A 20,510-nucleotide genomic window follows, 5' to 3' on the forward strand; every position below is an offset into this window, starting at 1 on the left:
AGTGCCTGGGTGTGAGCAGGACTTGGGGCTCAGATTTGGAATTTGTGCTTGACCTGTGTTTCCCAAACTTGGGTTTCCAGTTGCTTTAGGACTACAACTCCCATCATCCCTAGATAGCAGGACCAGTGGTCTGGGATGATGGGAATTGTAGTCCAAAAGCAGCTGGAGACCCAAGTTCAGGAAACCCCGGTCTAGACTCATGAGAAATGGAAGCTTCTTCAACTAGAAAAGGAGTTCTCTTTCCTTTTGTAATGTAACATCGCCCAATTATCCGAGCTATTTGGCACATTTTGAGTAACATCTCTGCTGATAATGTAGAAATTGCACAGTAGCCGTTCAGTATAATTGTTTAATGGCTGCTAGAAGCATTCGTCTTTCTTAGTGCTAATTTGCATTCTTGGTGCTTTATTCCAAATGAGCCAAAGCAGTCACTGATGTCCACCGTTCAACCATCTCAGAAAGGCACAGTGGTTTTAAAGTGTGGTTTTGAATATATATATATATAATTACAAGATAGAAAGCATGACAACAGGGCAGCACTGCATCACTGTTTCTTCAGGCTCCTTGTGCATTTTTCCACCTTCAGGAAGACTCCCATTTGTGGTCACTGGTTGCTATATGTTGAAATTAGTAAAAGAGAAACTGGTTAAATTTCATTACTTAAGCCACAACAGTCACACATGTTCTTTGGGGTAAGGATAGCACATTCATAAGTGGCCCCCATCAGAAGCGATAAGGAACAAGTGTAGTGTCCTGGCTGTTTGTTGTTGTAGAGGGATTTGGGCACCCTTCACCCCCCCCCCCAAAAAGTAAAAATAATACCTCTGAGTGTTCAGATTAAGCTACTTTATAAACCTTACACAACCCAGCAAGGTAAGCTAGTTTTGTCCCCGTACTGCAAATGGAGAGCAAAGATTCCTTGCCCTAAGGTCAGCTAGTGAGGGCTGCATACTTATACCATACATTTAAAGGACTTCCACCTTGGGAGCCGCAGTTTGTTGAAATTGTAGCTCTGTCAGGGGTAAGCTGCAATTTCCAGGAATCTTTGGGAGAAGTCATATGACTTCCTTAAGGTGTGTAAGGCTTTAAAAGTAAGATCATAGTAGGCAGAACTGCAGGCTTCCTCATTCATAGCACAGTCCCTTTGCTGTTAGTGTTCAGGCTAAACTGGAAATATAGGAAAATCAATCATAACCTTTAAAAAAAACCCACCACCCTACAACCTGCTTCTTGAATGAAAAGTAGCACCTGGAGAGGAACCGTTTTCAGAAGAGAAGCAGGAGTAGGGAGGAGGGACTTGACCCTTTTCCGTAACCACGTTCCTGCTGCAACCCTCCTCAGCTGCTTTCCCCCAGCAGAATTCCAGGTGTATGCTGAGCTTGAACCCCATGGGAATGGTGCGTAGAAGCTGTGAAAAAGCAGGGTGTTGGGTTAAGCATCCCTCGCTGCAGCTCCTCTAAAAGGCACCTCCTCCTACTGCTTTTCAGCAGAAAACCGTGCATGGATTATCTCAGCGATTCGTGCCATCTACACAGGGATTTTGTGTTCTCTGCTCTGGGACGGGACATTAAAGAATGCTTGGTTTTTCAGATTTTTCCTATGATTCAGGTGACTTGGACTATTCAACAATAACACACAATCATATTTTAAGGGACAGGTGTGAAAGGTCCCCATTTCTAGAATTTTTTGGTCATTGGGGTGCCTTAGACGATGTGTGTGCCAAGCGTTTTTCCTGGTTATACACTGAGAGTTTGGGCTGCTTGGCTTGCATTTAACCATGTAGCAAATTTCAGACTTAACTTCTGCGTGAAAGATGAAGGGAAGAGCTTCAGCTCAGTCGGAGAGCATTCAAATATCCCTGGATTAAGACTCTGGCATTTATAGGTGGGGCTGAGAAAGGCTTGGGTCTGAAACCCAGGAGAATCGCTGCAAGTTCTTCTAGATCAGTGTTTCCCAAACTTGAGTTTCCAGCTCTTTTGGGGTTACAACTCCCATCATCCCTAGCTACCAATTGTAGTCTGTTCTAGATTATGGTTACCAGATTTTTTTCAATGAATCTGGGGACAACTTTTTTTTTTAAGCTGAGTAGCAACAGGGAGTCAGTAGTGGGGATGGAGAGGCAAAAGACCCTGGGCCCAAACACACATGCATATTGTATAAAGGTGCAAAGCCCTTCTTTCGCACCCTGTGAAACATAAATGCATAGAGTTTTTTTTAAAACTGGGCAATGGCGCGCCCCACGCCCGTGACTCCCGAGCCTTCCCCAGTCTCCTTCCCCCTTTGTTTTGACAGATCGGGGGAGGCTCGGGAATCACGGGCAGGTGGCCATTGCCCAGGAGGAGCCAGCCTGTTAGTGCAGTTGGCTCTGGCTGGCTTCAGGAGCTGCTCACTGCTGCAGCGCAGAAAAATGGCAGGCGCCACGGCAGCGAGCAGCTCCTGAAGCCAGTCAGAGCCAACTGCGCTACCAGGCTGGCTCTGGGCTGCTGAGACTGCCGCTGACACATTTCCCGGGGACAGATTTGCAAATCTGGGGACATCCTGAGGACGGAATTTGTCCGGGGACAGATTTGCAAATCCAGGGACTGTCCCCGGGAACCGGGGACGTCATGTAACCCTATTCTAGATGATACTAAGCTAGATTTGTGAATGCCCTGACTTGGTACAGGGCTGGTTCTTGCGCCAGTGAGCAGCTTGATTAAGCATATAATATCTACATTGGCTGGATGCAGGTGAGAACAATATTAGGACCACTGCTATTTGTGTGTTGCTGGAGTTTTTTCTTGACTATCAAAGAAAACTCTGCGTTCTGCTAAATCAGGAGGCCCTCATATTTTGGGAGGCTTCAGGGCACTTCTGCAAATCTGTTGTGGGCAACATATAACACCTGTTTTGCAGAAGTTCTGGCGCTGCTCAGAACTCCCCTTAAAAAGAGCAGAATACCTACAATCTCCCCCAAAACAAGCAAAATTCATACAGAAAGTCAAGCAAGCCCTTCAGCCAAGCAGCCAAACAAACAAACAAGAACCTTTTTTTAAAAAAAATGGAGGGTCTGAGGGCCTTGGTAGGTGCCAAGGGAAGTCACCAAGGGAGCCCCAGCTGTAACTGAATATGCAAAATCATACCTCTTTATCAGCCTCTTCAGCAATTTCTGCACCCACTGGGCAGTAGGTGCCACACAGACCTGCCATTTGCTTTTCAGGGTTAATCTGAAACGTAAGGATGAGGTCATTATTAGTGTTCTTCCTCACCCTCTTCAAAATGGTAGGATGTGGGCGTGCTGGCTTCACTTACATTATTTCTGTCCTCCCGCACTGTATTCCCTTGGGAATGACTTGAATGGATTGGATCTGTTTCGGGCCAAAGGCCGTAAAGGTGTGCTTCTGGCATTTGCAACTTCCCATGTGGACTAGGTGACCCTCCATAGCAAGACCTTTGTGAAAAACACCATGAGAAATACTCAGATTCCGGTACGCATGTTAATTTCGTTCTGTGTTTATGCTTCCTTTACTACAAAGAGTTTAGGGTGACATGGGAGGCCCCCTGCACTGATCCTCCCAGTAGCCCTGTAGAGTATTTTAGGCTTGAGATATACTTAACAGATAGAGCACGTCCCTGTGAGCTTCATTGCTGAGCAAGGGTTGAGCCCAGATTCCCCAAGTCCTAGCAAGGGGTGGACTTGTAGGGCAGACGGTAAGGGACCCAATGTTAGGTGCAGCCAGAGCCAAACTATCTCTAGCTTTGTCCCCATCCTCCCTGCTGAGCTTGAGAAGTCACAAGAGCAGCGGATAGTAAGGAAGAAGGAGGCTGATAGGCAGTACAGTGGTACCTCGGGTTAAGTACTTAATTCATTCCGGAGGTCCGTACTTAACCTGAAACTGTTCTTAACCTGAAGCATCACTTTAGCTAATGGGGCCTCCTGCTGCTGCTGCACCACCGGAGCACGATTCCTGTTCTCATCCTGAAGCAAAGAGGTACTATTTCTGGGTTAGTGGAGTCTGTAACCTGAAGCGTATGTAACCCGAGGTACCACTGTACTACCCCCCTGGACCATGATTATAAGAAAGAGGTCAGGCAAGTGGCAGGGGCATACAAAGGGGGGCGGAGGGGGCAGGTCACCCCGGGTACCACTCTGGGGGGGTGACAAGATGCCCTGCTGCCTCCCCCCAGCTGTAGAGCGGCCAAGGGTGCGTGTGTGTGCAGTTAGTATGGGCGCTGCTTGCACGGCGTCCGTACAGGCTGCCGCTCATGTGTGCCGTCCATTTGAGCATCCATATGAGCTGCTGTGTGTGCACAGTCCATATGGATGTTGTGTGTGTGCTGCCGGGCAGTTCGCACCGCCCCGCCCCTTGGCATCCCGCCCCAGGTGCCAGAGGGTTCCTCTGCCACTGACAAGTGGAATTAACAGGTTGGTGGGAGAGGGCCCTATTCACTAACAGAGTGGCCTCCACTGGTCTTAGCCCAACGCTCTTAGCAAATTATGGTTGTAGGGGGTATGCGGTGGACAGAGGTCCTTAAACAGCAAGAAAGAGATGCGCCGTTTTGCCTTACGTCCCAGCCCAATCCCTAAAGCAATTTGCAGAGCTCCTGCCTGTTCCATGCTGGTTCTGCAAGCAAGGGCAGACATATTTGGCTAGCTGAATAAATGACTGGCAGTGCTCAGAACCCTAAAAAGAGCAAAAGTCCTACAGATGTTTTGTGTGTGAGCTAGGGGGACGCTGCAGCTTGCACAGCTGATGCACGGGGAAGCGTAGGCTGCTGCGCTACCCTGCAAGTCAGCTGTTAGTCGGGGAGGCCTCAGCAAAGCCCCACTGTGCCTCCAACTTGCAAGGACACCCTACCCAGAGCCTGATGTGGATGTCCAGGATGCTCCCAGTATAAGCGATTTCAGTTACATCTGCGAAGGCGTGGAGCGTAACCCCCACATAATTTGGGAGTTGCCTGTACCATAAGCCTGTTGTGCAATGGGATAAACGCCCGTCCTTTTCATACAGGAGTTTGTACCCTAAACCCATTGAGTCCTTGCTGGGCTTTCCTCTTCATGCACTTAAAGGTAAAGGTAAAGGGACCCCTGACCATTAGGTCCAGTCGTGGCCGACTCTGGGGTTGCGGCGCTCATCTCGCTTTATTGGCCGAGGGAGCTGGCATACAGCTTATGTGGCCAGCATGACTAAGCTGCTTCTGGCGAACCAGAGCAGCGCACAGAAATGCCGTTTACCTTCCCGCCGGAGAGATACCTATTTATCTACTTGCACTTTGACATGCTTTCGAACTGCTAGGTTGGCAGGAGCAGGGACCGAGCAACAGGAGCTCACCCCATCGTGGGGATTTGAACCGCCGACCTTCTGATCGGCAAGTCCTAGGCTCTGTGGTTTAACCCACAGCGCCACCCGCGTCCCTCACTTCATGCACTTACAAGGGCATAAATGGGAGAGTGGGGTCGCGCTTCTTGGCCTCATCTTGACCCTTCTGGTGCCTCAGCCCATGTGCCTCCAGCATGTTGCAAGGGTAACGTTTTGCAGCAGGAAGCCTGCTGTAAGCCTATGGACTTCAGAGCACGAGAGAGGCAGACACTCCAGGCAATAAGGGCACATCAAATGCGGCGGGGGGCAGGAAGCGCAGCCCTGCTCTTCCCCCTTGTGTAATTGAAATTGCATGAGGGAAGCGCCCAAAAGGGGCTGTGGAAAGAGGAAGGATTGCACCTGCCCCCCCAACCTTTGAAACTTTCACTTGACCCATATTTTGATTGTTTTGTGTACCGATTCATTTTCCCAAGTCCCAGAGCTGTTATGTTGTTCTGCAGCTGTGCCTTACGAAATCCGATCTTACCTGCTGAATCAGATCTTAACAGGTGCACAGAAAATCCCAAGAGAGGTTTTGCTTAAAAAATGAGCTTCAGTTCAGCGGGTAAGATCTGATTTTTGAGAGGCACGGCTGCAGGAAAATGAGAAAAGCCCTCAGAACCAGGGGAATTAAACAATACCCGATACGATCAAAATATGGGTCAAGCAAAAAGGTGAATAAGCCCTAAGAACATACAGCTAGGTGCATTGCAGTTCTTTTTTATTGTTGAATGACAAATTATGAAAGAAGAAAGAAAGAAAGAAAGAAAGAAAGAGAGAGAAAATACACATAAGTTAATGTTACATGAGTTATTTATGCTTCTAATAATACCAGTAATAATACTACAGCAGTAATAGGACAGTCAACTAAGTATTGACCGGTTAAATATAAATGTAATGACTTTACACAAACACACAAAGAGGTTTCATATCTTGTTTTTCTATCTTATTTAAGATGAAACAATAAAATGTGAAGTCTTCTGTATAACGACGTGAAATTCCATTGTATTTCTATATGTCTCCAAACAGCAAATTCAGATTTATTTGTTCTTCCCCAGCTCCATTTGCGAACAGAGTTATCTTTGATTTTGCCTTCCTTCTCTTTCTCAATTTGGGGGTTTATTCACACGTGGCACACTCTGGTGACCCAGGAATTTACTGCCAAGAGGAAGAGGTTTCTCCAGGTTCTGCAAATTTCACCCCCAACCTCTCTACGTTTAATCAAAGGTCAGGGCAAACAGTTGAGTGTATTTCAGCTCTGCATCATGTACAGCAGAATACTCTGTTATTTGCGAAGTGTTTGGTCATGTGGCGAGAGCCTGTGCGCTTGCCACTGACACATGTATCGATTCTGTTTCTACCTTCCGCTGAAGTTGGTGAGAGTTGTGAGCAAACGTAATGGGTGTGATCACAATTTTCATTCAGCCACCACCACCACCCAGCTTTGCAGTCACTGAATATGCAAAAATGAATTTTGCAAACAATAATGCAACATGTTTGAGACCCGAGAGATGCAAAGCCTGCTTTGCAAGGACAGGGTATTCATGGATTCGTCTCAGTTAGGAATGGGTGAATTTGCCAGTTTCAGTCTTTCTCAGTTTCTCCTTTTTTCTGCCTTAAATTCAGTTCTCCCCATTTCCACACCGGTTTGCAATTTGTAAAAAAGCCATCATGAAAATTCACCATCATTTTAGTGCATATGTCTCCTGGTGCATTTTAACGCAATTTTGCCAAATATACACATATTTGCCTTATATTTTTTGCATCCATAATATACATTTTTAGGCACACCTGCAGTACATGCATTTTGGTACACATTACTTGGCTGGAGAATTGCACTGCAAGATTCAGACAAGTTCAAATTATGAAGGAAAGCTGAGTTTTGGTTCTCATATTATTCCAGCAAGTTCTAATCAGGCAGGTTTGCCTTTAAATGCAAACAGGATCAAATTTCTCCCCTATCTCTAATCTTAGTACTGTCTGTTCTGACTGTACACAAGCCCAAGGTCTCTGGCTGAATCCTTTCCCCAGCTGCCTGATCCCTTTTAAGGCCAGGGATTGAAGCGGAGACCTTCTACATAAAAAAACATGTGCTCTACTGCTGAGCTCTGCTACCTCCCCCTGGTGCACATCATTTCAAACAAAAAGCCATCAAATAAAGTTCACAACACAAGCAATAATATTGCAAACATAGCTCACTTCACAAAAGGAGGAGCACTGGTACCCAAAAACTCTATCAAGCCAACCATCACTGTTTATTTATTTTACATTTCAACCCCACATTTTCTCCCAGATGCTTAAGGTGGCACAGATGGTTCTCTTGCTCCGCATTCCAGCCTCACAACAACTCTGTGAGGCAGGTTAGGCTGAGAGAGTGAGTGCGTGTGTGTGATGGGCTCAAGGTCACCCGACAAAATCTGTGGTCGAGTGCAGATCAGAACCCCGGTATCCCACTGTGTCCACTACCACTGAACTGACTCTTTTACACTATTGTTTTATGAATCCCGCTTTTGCACTCTTGTTTCCTGCTGTAAAGAGCCGGCTCTACCACGAGGCAGAATGAAACAAAAAATATCCCCTCTGTTGCAAACAGAACAATCTGACAATCCAAAAGCAACACGGTAGGCTAATAATATAATTACAGTACTTTTGTATCACTACTGTATATATTGTACATTAGTAATGGTAAAGGGACCCCTGACTGTTAGGTCCAGTCGCAGACGTCTCTGGGGTTGTGGCGCTCATCTCGCTTTATTGGCCGAGGGAGCCGGCGTACATCTTCTGGGTCATGTGGCCAGCATGACTAAAGCGCTTCTGGCGAACCAGAGCAGCGCACGGAAACGCCGTTTACCTTCCCATCGGAGCGGTACCTATTTATCTACTTGCACTTTGATGTGCTTTCAAACTGCTAGGTTGGCAGGAGCAGGGACCGAGCAATAGGAGCTCACCCCATCGCGGGGATTCGAACCGCCGACCTTCTGGTCGGCAAGTCCTAGGCTCAGTGGTTTAGACCACAGCACCACCTGCGTCCCTTATATTGTACATTATCTGATTGTAAATTAAGATATAATTCAATAGTGATATAAAAGTATTGTAATTATATTATTAGCCTGCTGTGTTGCTTTTGGATTCTCAGATGAGGCAGAGTGAGGCAGCTGCCTTGGTTGGCAGATGCCGGGAGACGACAGAGAGCGATGGCAAGGGATTAGAGGGCAGAGTGGTCTATATCCCGCAGCCTGCCCTGTTCCCATTTCCCCAAGCTCTTCCACTGCCCTTTGGAGGGTACAGGATGCTTCCCTACTGCCATAACATCATAGAATTATCACTCCAATCCTCTGTCCCTTGTCACTTTTATGTTGGCTACATTTCCAATCAACGCAGACCCCCCCCAACTCCCTGCCGAAATCCCTTAACTTCTTACACCACAAATGCTCTGGTTTATTTTTGTCCGGCTTTGATTGCGCTAGAGCCCCTTTGGACAGCAATGATGTAGAAGCCTTGGGGGACAAACCAAAGAATAAATTGTGTTTGCTCCAGCTAGACACGCTGAACTTACACTAATAGTTCTCCTTGCAATTGTGGGTTCTAGCCCCAAACAGGTGAGTGCTGGAAAGGCGGTTTGCACTGGCTGAGAACACCGTTTTCATCACTAGTTAACACCTTCCAGGGTTGGCTTCTAGCAAAGCCCAGCTTCAGATTCGGAGAACTGACAGTGCAAAGCTGAAAGCAGACCCAGGCTACTCACCACAGAGAGGGACTATGTTGCTTGCAAGCAGTGCTAAGGCCAGGAACACCACCATCAATGACTTCATTGCGGCCGCACCTTGATATTCGAAGCGATTGTGCTTTGTGGGTGGATGAGGGGAACCTTCTCTTTATAACCACCCTGGAAAAGGGAACTTGCAGATACAGTATTAGGTGGGTGCGAGGGAATCCACACAACACATCAACAAATATATTTGTGTGCGTCTGAAAATCCCCCATGCTTTTGTCCTTCCTCAAGTCTAAATAAAGAGATGCAAATGGGAAAGAGAAACCAGGAGCCCGTCCTACCTACTGAGCACAAAACAGCCCTCTCCTATGGCCCCATTTCTGCCGATCTCCCATTCTCTGGCCAAGCAGCGATTTCCACGTCTCGGCCAATCCCAAGGGTTCCCCTTTGCACCTGCAAAAGCTTTGGGGTGGGCGAGGTTCCAATTGGTTTGGAACAGGGCGGGCGCCACTACCAAGAAGGCCGTCTGCCTGGTTCCCTGTAGCTTTGCTTCTCGCAATGAGGGAACAGCCAGAGGTAGCTTCCTCCCGAAATCTTGCAACTTTCGTGGCCGCAAATGTTTGTGGTTGGACATGGTTGTGTCCTGCTTTTGTTGCACTGTAGTTCAAGACTTGTCCCTCCAAATGGGAATAACACAGAAAAATTGGGGCAGCGTCGCAGAATAATAATAATAATAATAATAATAATAATAATAATAATAATAATTTATTATTTGTACCCCACCCATCTGGCTGGGTTTTCCCAGCCATTCTGGGCGGCTTCCAACAAAGACCAAAAATACACTAAAATGTCACACATTAAAAACTTCCCTGAACAGATGTCTTCTGAATGTCAGGTAGTTGTTTATCTCTTTGACATCTGATGGGAGGGCGTTCTGCAGGGCGGGTGCCACTACTGAGAAGGTCCTCTGCCTGGTTCCCTGTACCTTTGCTTCTCGCAATGAGGGAACCACAGAAGGCCCTCAGTGCTGGACCTCAGTGTCCGGGCAGAACGATGGGGGTGGAGACGCTCCTTCAGGTATACTAGACCGAGGCCGTTTAGGGCTTTAAAGGTCAACACCAACATTGTGAATTGTGCTCGGAAACAAGTTAATACAGCGGAATGATGTGCAGACACTCTGATATAAATCCATCAGCAATGTGCTACTATTGCTTCAGTAACATGTTGCAGAGGACAAGCTAACTCACCAGTCTGGGGCGCCTTTAATAGATGGTGTGGGAAGGAGGGAAAGTTGGTTAGAGACTGTGGCACAGGCAGAGGGGCTCATGACCCTTTGCCACTGTCTCCAGTCTCAATCAGAGTCACCCATTTCATGCAGAAGCCTTGTGACATGCTTGTGTGAAGCGAACATGTCCTGTCGCATGCGCACATAGCTGCCAGAGGACTTTGGGGGAGCCTCGGCCCCCATGGCCCCGCATAGATGGCACGCCTAGCCTGTGGGGTGGGGCTCAAAGCCAGTTTCTCCTCTGTGAAAAAAGACAATCATGGAACCAAGAAATTACACAAAGCAAAAGAATTACCCTGAAAATCCCTGAAACGAGGAGTAATCGACTATAGAATTGAATTAAATAACAAAAATCAAAAAATAAACTAGAATTAAACAAAAAACTTTACAGGACGCCGGCTACAAAACTCGTTTCACTGAACTAATCAGTTTCCTCAGAAGGAAATGATAAAATTTTAAGTGATATCAAACAACCTAAAGAGCAGGGCTGAAACGCTTCCTCGAGTTTACAAAAAAAGGTATGAAAACCTCAATGACAAGTTTTAAACATAGCCCTATTTAAGAGAATCAGGCAGTAGTGATAAGAAATTGAAGTTTTAAGTTTCAAACAAACTCAAAAAACAGGGCAGAAACTCAGAAAAGTTTTAAACATAGCCCTATTAAGAAATTGAGATTTAACATCAGCAGTCAGGAGCACTTCAGCCCTGTTCTTGAGTATTTGCCGGCCTGTTTCTGAGTCTGTTTGAAACTTAAAATCTCAATTTTTTGGTGTAGTTTCTCCTCTGTGGCATTGGTATTCCGTGGTACCTTCGGCAGCTGGTTAGGCTTCCAAATTCCTGCATTGCAGGGGGTTGAAATAGATGACCCTTGGGGTCCCTTCCAACTCGGCCATGCTATGATTCAAATGTGCCCTGGCCTTGAAAAGACTGGCGACCCTTGACCTAAGAGCAACTCCTGAGGTTACAAGTGTCTTCCCACATGGACTAACTTCTTTACAAGTAGGGTAATTCCTGCTTTTGTCTACGGTACTATTTGTTTAGCGTTTTACAGGAATTGATCACGATCGGGCACAATAAACCATTCAAGATCTTTCCTCTTTGGTAAGGCTGGCTTTCAACTTGTACAGTGGTACCTTGGGTTAAGAACTTAATTCATTCTGGAGGTCCGTTCTTAACCTGAAACTGTTCTTAACCTGAGGTAGCACTTTAGCTAATGGGGCCACCTCCTGCTGCCGCGCCGCCGGAACACGATTTCTGTTCTCATCCTGAAGCAAAGTTCTTAACCTGAGGTACTATTTCTGGGTTAGCGGAGTCTGTAACCTGAAGCGTCTGGATTGCTCACAGCAGAATATTAAAAACATGATAAAACATCAAGCATTAAAAACTTCCCTACACAGGGCTGCCTTCAGATAGCTTCTAAAAGTCAGATAGTTGTTTGTTTCCTTGATATCTGATGGGGGAGTTCCATAGGGCGGGTGCCCCTACTGAGAAGGCCCTCTGCCTGGTACCCTGTAACCGAATTTATCGCCGGTGTGGTATAGTGGTTAAGAGCGATAGACTCATAATCTGGTGAACCGGGTTCGATTCCCTGCTCCTCCACATGCAGCTGCTGGGTGACCTTGGGCCAGTCACACTTCTCTGAAGTCTCTCAGCCCCACTCACCTCACAGAGTGTTTGTTGTGGGGGAGGAAGGGAAAAGAGAATGTTGGCCACTTTAAGACTCCTTAGGGTGGTGATAAAGCGGGATATCAAATCCAAACTCTTCTTCTTCACAGTGACGGAACCACCAGAGGGCTCTTGGAGCTGGACCTCAGTGTCTAGGATGAACAATAGGGGTAGAGACATGTTTTGCTTGGTCATACCTAAATGTCTCAGTGGACACCCACTGAGGCTGCCCCATCCATCGCAGCCCATCCGCAGCCACTCTCCCTGCCCACACCTGCCTGCCTTTTTACTTACAACCAATCCTGGGGGTGGTGTTGCCCACCAGCTCCCTCCTCCTTAGGTTTGCCCTTGTAGAACTTAGCAGCGAGGATGAGTCAGCTCTGCCAGCTGCTGGCTTGGGCGCCCCCTGCTGTTGACCTCCCTGCCTTCTGCCCCACCAGCCACCACTGACGAGTCTTCTTTCTTCTACATCAGGATGTGTGGAAAGGGGAGGGGCCCGGATACACAACCACACGCATGTCACGACTTGTATAGGTCAGTTGGCCCACGACATGTCCAACATGGGCCTGCTATCTGTTGCTACGCCACCACACTTCGACCGTTGTGACCAGCAAAGCATGTACAATCCCAGCAAAACATCAGGAGTTTTCATGATTTCCAGCAGTCAGCCTTCTCCAGAATTAAGAACTCTCCTTCCCTACTCAGCTGAAATTAAAGTATGAAAATACCTAGGCTAGAATAAATCACAGACATGCAGCTCTACCACACACTCCCTGGCCAGTTGCAAGAGTCCGGTAGGTAGGTGTGGGACCGGATAAGGACAAGTGGAGCTTGGTGGGGCAGTGTCCCCCCTTAACCTCTGCTGCACTGAAGGCCGGATGTGATGGCCTGGGAATCTGATTCAGAGGCTGAACCTGAGGAATCCCAGCCTGCACAGGATTCCCTGCCTCCAGGGCCGGCTGAGCCAGGGCAGGGGCTTGAATCTGAAGGGCCCGCACCTGTGCCGGATCCTCAGGAGCAGACACCAGATGAATCCACTCTGGCTCCGGAGGTGATTGAGGACCCATTGCCTGCAGGTGCGCCTCTCCCAGCCCTGTCAGGGGAAGGTGAGTTTGCCTCTGGGTCCAGTAACCCTCCAGCCTCTCCTAAGCTGCAGAGGCTCAGGGCAGAGAGGCGGAGGGAACTAAGTTCTCTCAGGAGGAGTGCTCGCCTTAAGGCCAGGAGAGGCGAATCACCTGTGGGCCGGGACTGCCCTAGGCTCCAGAGGAGATAAAGGCCAGTCAACCCAGTCCCAGGTTGCGGGAGCAACATCGCTGGAAACCTGTTCCTGCCGGCACCCTGGCCTGCTCTCCTGATCATGCCTGACTCCTCGCTTTGGACCTCGCTTTGCCCCTGACGGACAGCCTCCTTACCCTCGACCTAGGACCGGACTCAGACCACGCCACACAGTAACACCCCCCCCTGGGACCAGCACACCAGATGTTGAATGGTGCAAATTTGTACACATGCTATAATATATTGCAGATACCAGCAGCAGGCTAAAAACTTTGTAAAAGTGCTCACCAAAAGTCTAGATTTTTAAAACCCACATATGCGAAGTTTCCAGAATGCAGACAAAGAGGGGGCCTGCTGCTGGATTTCCCCTGAGGGGAAATCCCATTGGGGGGGTGCCACCACCGAGAATGCATGGCAGGCATCTCTGAATGTAGCTGCAATCAGGAAGCTAACTGCCCACCAGAGTTGCTCAGAATCACAAACTGTGTCAGGAAGCGATCACAATTGCTTAAGTTTTTTTGGGTTCTTGGGGGTACACCCTGCTCTTGGCGTTAATGCAGCAAGGGAATAGCCTCAATGTCTGTGCCACTTCTGCTTCTGAGCCCCAGTTGAAAAGCCATTCAAATTTTTCACACGTCACATATGGTAACATCCAGCAAACTTCTCTTCTGCTGAAGTTTCCCTTACAGGGTGCGGGGGGAAGGATGGGAGATTATCCTTACCTTAATCTTTAACTCAAATCTTACTCCCTACAATGGCAGCAGCAAAAGGTATCCATAAGTCATGGGTAGGCAAAGTAAGGCCCGGGGGCAGGATCCGGCCCAATCGACTTCTCAATCCGGCCCGCGGACGGTCTGGGAATCAGCGTGTTTTTACATGAGTAGAATGTGTGCTTTTATTTAAAATGCATCTCTGGGTTATTTGTGAGGCCTGCCTGGTGTTTTTGTTTTGTTTTGTTTTTGCACTTAATTTACCGTATTTATTATTAATGTTGCAATACATATATGAAATCTTTACATATTGATACATATACATTATATTTGGAAATTCACATTTTCACATTTCATTATGTACCAATATTTATTCATTTCTTCTTTCTTGCCCTGTGTCTTCCCTCCACCTGTGCATGACTTCCTTGTTATTATTTTGTAACTTTATTATTGAGATTGTAATTTTGTATCTTAATAATTAAACATTCAGTCTTATGTATCTGCTTAGCTTAACTTAACTTGACTGCCTAGTGTTTTTACATGAGTAGAATGTGTGCTTTTATTTAAACTGCATCTCTGGTTTATTTGTGGGGCATAGGAATTTGTTCCTTTTCTTCTTCAAAATATAGTCCGGCCCCCCACAAGGTCTGAGGGACAGTGGACCGGCCCCCTGCTGAAAAAGTTTTCTGACCCCTGCCATAAGTCCTTTCGTTGGTTTATTTATTACCTGATCTAATGGCTGTAATTGTTTTTTTAACAGCTTTAATTATTATGCTTTTCAACTGGCTAGTGATGATGATTAAATTTATTCATGCTTTTTCTCGGCACAGGCAACTCAAAGCAACTTTGCAAAAGCAAAACAAAACGTGGATATTCATTAAGGCCAAAGGGAAGAAATGCATTTAAAAAACTCTCCCCCCACACACTTTAACATGCGAACATTCCTTAACAGCCAAAGGCCTGGTTGCAGAGGAATGAAGATGGTGCCACAAGCAGGAGGCAAAAGGGCACCTCATTTTAAGGGGTGAAAATTGATTTTTGCAAACTTCTTCAGCAAGGGATCTTAAAAGTATGTTTTTGGGTGTGAAGAATTCAAATCTGCGATTATTTTTGTGACGGGACAACATTTAGCTTGGTCAAGTTGCGTTTGATTAGAAAGCACAAACTGTTCTCAGAAAACAAAGAATTATAATTTTACCTTCTGAAAATATCAGGTAATGCTAAACAACAACAACTTTGAGAACAGCAGCAGCTGGAAGAGATGCGTTCAGGGATTTTTTTAAATAAAAAGTTTTATAAGTTGTGTGTTTTTGTTTCTCAATTTGATCCTTTTACATGGTTTTGTATGTTTTGTAGTATTTTATGAATTGTGATTTGCTGTTATTTTTATTGATTATAGACTGGTAATTATTGTGGTTGATAAGTGTGAACTGCTAAATTATTATTTGCTGGTGTTTAATTTTACTGCTTAGTATTAGAATCTGATGGATTGTTGAATATTGCTTTGTTTGATATAAGCTGTTTATTTTAAAGTTATTGTGACTTTTATATTGGATCAGATTGCTACAATTAATGCTTGATATTTTATTGTGTTTTTTGTGTGTTGGAAGCCACCCAGAGTGGCTGGGGAGGGGTATAACTAAATCATCAACATCAACATTACTCTATTGTATAACTGCAAGTAGTTGGCAATCATTTTAAATTTAACCCAAATATCTTTTGCATTCCCAAGTCAGGTTACAACTTCTTAGCACCTCTCATTTTTGGAATTTGAAAGTTGAAAAATTCACAGTGCCTTATGGACACAAGCACAACAGCATTTCCCACAATTGTGATCCCAAAAACTGGTGTTCAGAGGCATCTTATCTTTAATATTTGAAATTACAAAGCAATCACGACTAGTAGTAGCCATGGACTGAGTAGCTGAATATGTGGGAGAGATACGGAACATGTCTTTTAATTTTCTATTCTCTGAGACAGAGGAGGACAAGAAAGAAACGCAACTCAGGTTATTTTTGTTCTTAGCAAAAAAACGTTTCTTCCTTTTGAGTTCTGCAATAGAAAGGAAACAGGGAAGGACGAAAACGGGGGGTTTCTTGCCAAGACCTAAACAGAGCCACAAAGGAAGTCGTTGTTCTGTCTTCACCTTTTACAACAGGACCAGCCAAGGTTTCAGGGCCTGAAAAACTGTGCAGTGGGAAAACCCTTCGGCTGTGACTAGTGGAAGTCAAACAGCGAATGATGCAAAACCCGTGCAAATGGAAGAAACATCAGAGCAAATTTCGCAGTCAATATTCAGAGTTTCGGAAGGGCAAGGATTTCCACTTGTGCTGTGGAACTTTCTCCCCCACCTTTTGCCATTCCCTCCAAGGTCCCAATTTTCCAGGGACAGTCCCGGAATTACGAAAGCCGTCCCAGCTTCTGATTTGATCCCAGAAGCTTTGATTCCCTATTCCCCCCAGTGCCAGATTTACGTATAAGCTAGACAAGCTATAGCTTAGGGCCCCACTCTCTTGGGGGCCCCCAAAAAAATTTGAAGGAAAAAAATAAAGTACATTTCCAAAATATAAGACAAAAAAGAAATAAAATAAAACCTACATACAGCAACAGTGTTTTGTGTTTTGTAGGCTCCTATGATGTAAGTAATGGGCCCTGCCTGCTAGCCTGCTCCCTAAAATATCACTGGTTTGCTATTATTATTTCATGTAGTAGCAAGTTTCTAGAGACTAGATTATGAGTCTTTGTAAATTGCATTTCTGTTTTGTTATTTCCAAATGCCAGTGTGTTTGCATTATTAAGCTTGTTATGAATAAAAAAATCATTTTAAGTTAGAGCTTAATTATTTCGCTATTAATATACTTCTTCTTAATTGTATTTCAGTTCAACAAGTACTTGGATAAAAGACACATTTTGTTATGTGCAAATGGCTTTTGATACCTGTTAGGCCCATAAATTACCATATAGCGCATATATTCTACACAAAAAAACAGTGACAATTTGTTGTTGACAAAGGATAGCTGGACATATAAAGGGCCCCAGTGCCTTCAGTAGCTGAGGGCCTCATCAAACCTAAATCCGGCCCTGGTTCCCACCCAGCCACCCTGCAGTGCTGCCACCACTGAGCGCAAGGTGGAGGTTGCGACAGCGCTTGCCCTGAGTGCGAGGGAGCATCCTCTTGCCTCTCCATGTCTATTGCTGCTGCTGGCCTCCTCTCTCAGGCAGCTCATGGTGGCGGCTGGAAAGCGGGCGAGGAGGAGGAGAAGCTGCCATTGCCAAAGCCCAGCCCTGTGTGACGGCAAGCTCTGAGGGGCAGACAAAGGACAGGGCCCCCTGGGCAGGATGAAAGAGGGAACAGAACAGAGCGCAAGGAGGCTTGATGTCAGGTGTGCGTGCAGGAGCCAGGCCCTGTGACCAATAGGACTTTGCAGGACTGGGGCCTTCATAAGTTTGTTCTGAAGCAGCAAGGGGCAGCCACACAGGTGAGGCCGACTGGTAACTCACTGCACCTGGTGGCAAGAGCCGGGAAGGGATATAAGGTCAGCATTTTCCCTTCGGCTCTTTGCCACAGCAACACGCTTCCTGCCTTGCTGCATTTGGCTTCTTGCTTCCTGATCCTTGAACCTCGGCTTTTTGACTACTTGCTTCTTGATCCTCGGACCCCTGACTTTGTGAATCCTTGCTTCTTCTTTTTCAAATTTTTTTATTAATTTTCCACATTTATCACAAATGACATAACAAAGAAACACAAAACACACAACAAAGAAAAACACATTACAATACAATAAAATTAAACACAAAAGAAAAATTCTTTCTTCTAATACCTAATTCTCATAACATTATCTGAATTCCTCAAATCCCCCTATCTCAATTTCATTGCATCACCTTGTAACAGTTTTCCAAATTCCTCTTTCTAATAAAATTAACTCCTTCAATTTACTATCTTCTTCTCTTTTCTTATTAGTCTTAATCCATAATACTTTACAACTCAATCTTATTCTAATCCTAAGTCTAATTGATACTTTCAAGTGACTTCTAATATTACAGTATTTAGCTAGATAATCTTTAAATTTCTTCCAATCTTCTTGGTGTTCCTCTTCTTTCTGATCGCGGATTCTTCCAGTCAGGTCGGCCAGCTCCAAAAAGTCCAACACCTTCATCTGCCGTTCTTCTACAGTTGGTATTTCTTGCCTATCTTCAATAAAGTGTGTTCTCCTTCATGGTGTGCACGTGTTGCGGTGGGGTCTAACAGGACACCCCCTCTTGGTTACTGGGTGGGACCATTTGGATGGCCATGACTGTGATTGGGCCAGTTTGGGTTTTGGGGGAGATTTTGATGTTACCATTTAGAGGGTAGGCCCAAAGGTTATATATTCTTGACATGCAGCTTTTTTCAGTCTCTTTTGCTGTGTGCATCGGATCGCCCGCCCACCCTCCCTAATTTAGGGCTGTTGCTCTTGACCTTGCTATGCCTGTTATGGGGTCGTCTGCTTTTGGGGCAGGGGCCTGGTAGGAATTTTGTCCATTTGGCAGATTGGCTGGCGCCATTTGGTTCTTGCCTACTGCGTAGCAATTTGTCACAACTTGTAAGGTTGCGGTTAGGCATTGGTTAAAATTTGGTTGGTGGAGGGGTAAGGGTTGGCAGTGCCTGCCCCTCCAGTGCTGCTGCGGAAAGGGAATTCCGTTAAAGGAATCCAGGGGTTTGCCATGCTTTTGTCTGTATCCCCGGCAAGGGGCTAGGGCCATGCAAGCCCCTGGGAGCATGAGGGGAGGGGGCGACAGTATGGTGCCCAGCCCCATTCTCTCCCCAATATTTTTTTCCCCTTACTGGCTTTCGCTGGAATCCGGAAGCCAGTTCTGTCCCTGGGTGGGGACAGATAGTTGTAACCAATGCCTAAGCAACCACTCACATTATGTATTTTAATAAAGTTGTGGCCAAAATTTTGCCAAAAACCTTAAACAATTTTTTTGGTGTGAATTGTGATTTATTTAGGGGGGTGGCTTGGGGACCTCAACACTCAAGATCCCTTTGGCTCAGAAGGGATATAAAGGGAGCCAAGGCTAGCCCTACTAGAGCAGAACCGCTGAAATTAATCAATCTAAGTTCGCCATTACAAAGAGCTTCGACAGGTCTGTTGTGAGTAGGAATAGTATTGCCTGCAAGCATCACTATTGCATGTCAGGATGAAGCAAAATGTGCAAGAAAACTCTGGGCATGGGCTGGCCCTTGAGTTACAGAATTCAAAGTCTACAGATAGCCCAAGAGATCTACAAGTTAGCTCAGAGGAGTTTTGTTTTTCTTAACCCTCTTGCAAGGCTGATTTGCACAACATTTGGCAAATGAACTGCTAGTCACTGAAAAGAACTCATTACAAAGGGACTTGTAGAGATCTCTCTGCCCACCAGAGTGCAGTGTGGCCTTGTGTTTATGGAGGAAAGTTCAATGTTCTCAGATGCCTCCGACAAATAGAGAACAAGGTTGAAAGCCACACAGGGAGCGCAACTTGAACATTCCTACTTCCCTACATCATCTCTTGAAAATGTACCCTGTGATAAAGATGTTTGCTGTTTTTTTCAGCGAGAAGTTGAGTCCTTTAAAACTCGAAAGGACTTCCATAGAGACCCTGACCCCGTAACCAGTGGGAATAATAATAATAATAATAATAATAATAATAATAATAATAATTTATTACTTATACCCTGCCCGTCCGGCTGGGTTTCCCCAGCCACCCTGGGCGGCTCCCAACAGATTAAAAACAGAATAAAACATCTAACATTAAAAACTTCCCTAAACAGGGCTGCCTTCAGATGTTTTCTAAAAGTCAGATCGTTGTTTATTTCCTTGACATCTGATGGGAGGTCATTCCACAGGGCAGTCGCCACCACTGAGAAGGCCCTCTGCCTGGTTCCCTGTAACCTCACGTCTCTCAGGGAGGGAACCGCCAGAAGACCCTTGGTGCTGGACCTCAATGTCTGGGCTGGATGATGGAGGTGGAGATGCTCCTTCTGGTATACTGGGCCAAGGCCATTTAGGGATTTAAAGGTCAGCACCAGCACATTGAATTGTGCTCGGAAACGTACTGGGAGCCAATGTAGGATCTTGACATGCAGCACCTCCCTATGCGATTGGATTTCCAACTTCCATCAGCCCCAGATAGCATGGAGGGCTGGAGGCTACTCATCTGGATAACATCTGCAAGGCTGCAGGTTGCTCATCCCTGCCTGAGGACAGACATGCACTCTGCATATGCCCAGGAACACGTCACAGCTCCCGTATGTTTGGAATGATCCCTGCAATAGTTTGTCCATATCAGCACAACTTCTTCAAACAAAACTGAACTGATAGGCTTTGGAGAAGGTGTTTCGTTGCTCCCAGAGGGTCTTGCTTAGGAAATCGCTGATTCCCCCATGCATGGTCCTGGATTTCAGCCATGTTATTATTTCCATTTTTATTTATTTTATTTTATATTATTATTATTATTATTATTATTATTATTATTATTATTATTATTATTATTATTTAGTATT

The 20,510-nt window shown here is 45.8% G+C and overlaps 1 protein-coding gene across 1 annotated transcript; it reads right to left on the minus strand.

The window, feature by feature from the left end:
• Positions 1-335: 335 nt before the first annotated feature.
• On the minus strand, positions 336-9,207 carry LOC310742493 (interleukin-8-like). Its single transcript, XM_083572043.1, has 4 exons — positions 9,085-9,207; positions 3,292-3,430; positions 3,123-3,206; positions 336-614 (listed from the first exon to the last, which is right to left on the minus strand). The coding sequence occupies exons 1-4, from the start codon at positions 9,149-9,151 to the stop codon at positions 605-607; spliced, it is 300 nt and encodes a 99-aa protein (XP_083428169.1). The 5' UTR covers positions 9,152-9,207; the 3' UTR covers positions 336-604.
• Between the last annotated feature and the right edge of the window lie 11,303 nt (positions 9,208-20,510).

The sequence above is a fragment of the Podarcis filfolensis genome (genome assembly GCF_964270895.1).
Source record: "Podarcis filfolensis genome assembly, chromosome: 9".
NCBI classification, from domain to species: Eukaryota; Metazoa; Chordata; class Lepidosauria; order Squamata; family Lacertidae; genus Podarcis; species Podarcis filfolensis.

Excerpts from the sequence above, each read along its gene's own strand:
- LOC310742493 (XM_083572043.1), bottom strand. The coding sequence starts at position 9,151 with ATGAAGTCATTGATGGTGGTGTTCCTGGCCTTAGCACTGCTTGCAAGC. Across the intron at positions 3,431-9,084 it reads CAACATAGTCCCTCTCTGTG|GTCTTGCTATGGAGGGTCAC; the intron begins GTGAGTAGCCTG and ends TTTTTCACAAAG. Across the intron at positions 3,207-3,291 it reads TGCGGGAGGACAGAAATAAT|ATTAACCCTGAAAAGCAAAT; the intron begins GTAAGTGAAGCC and ends CTTACGTTTCAG.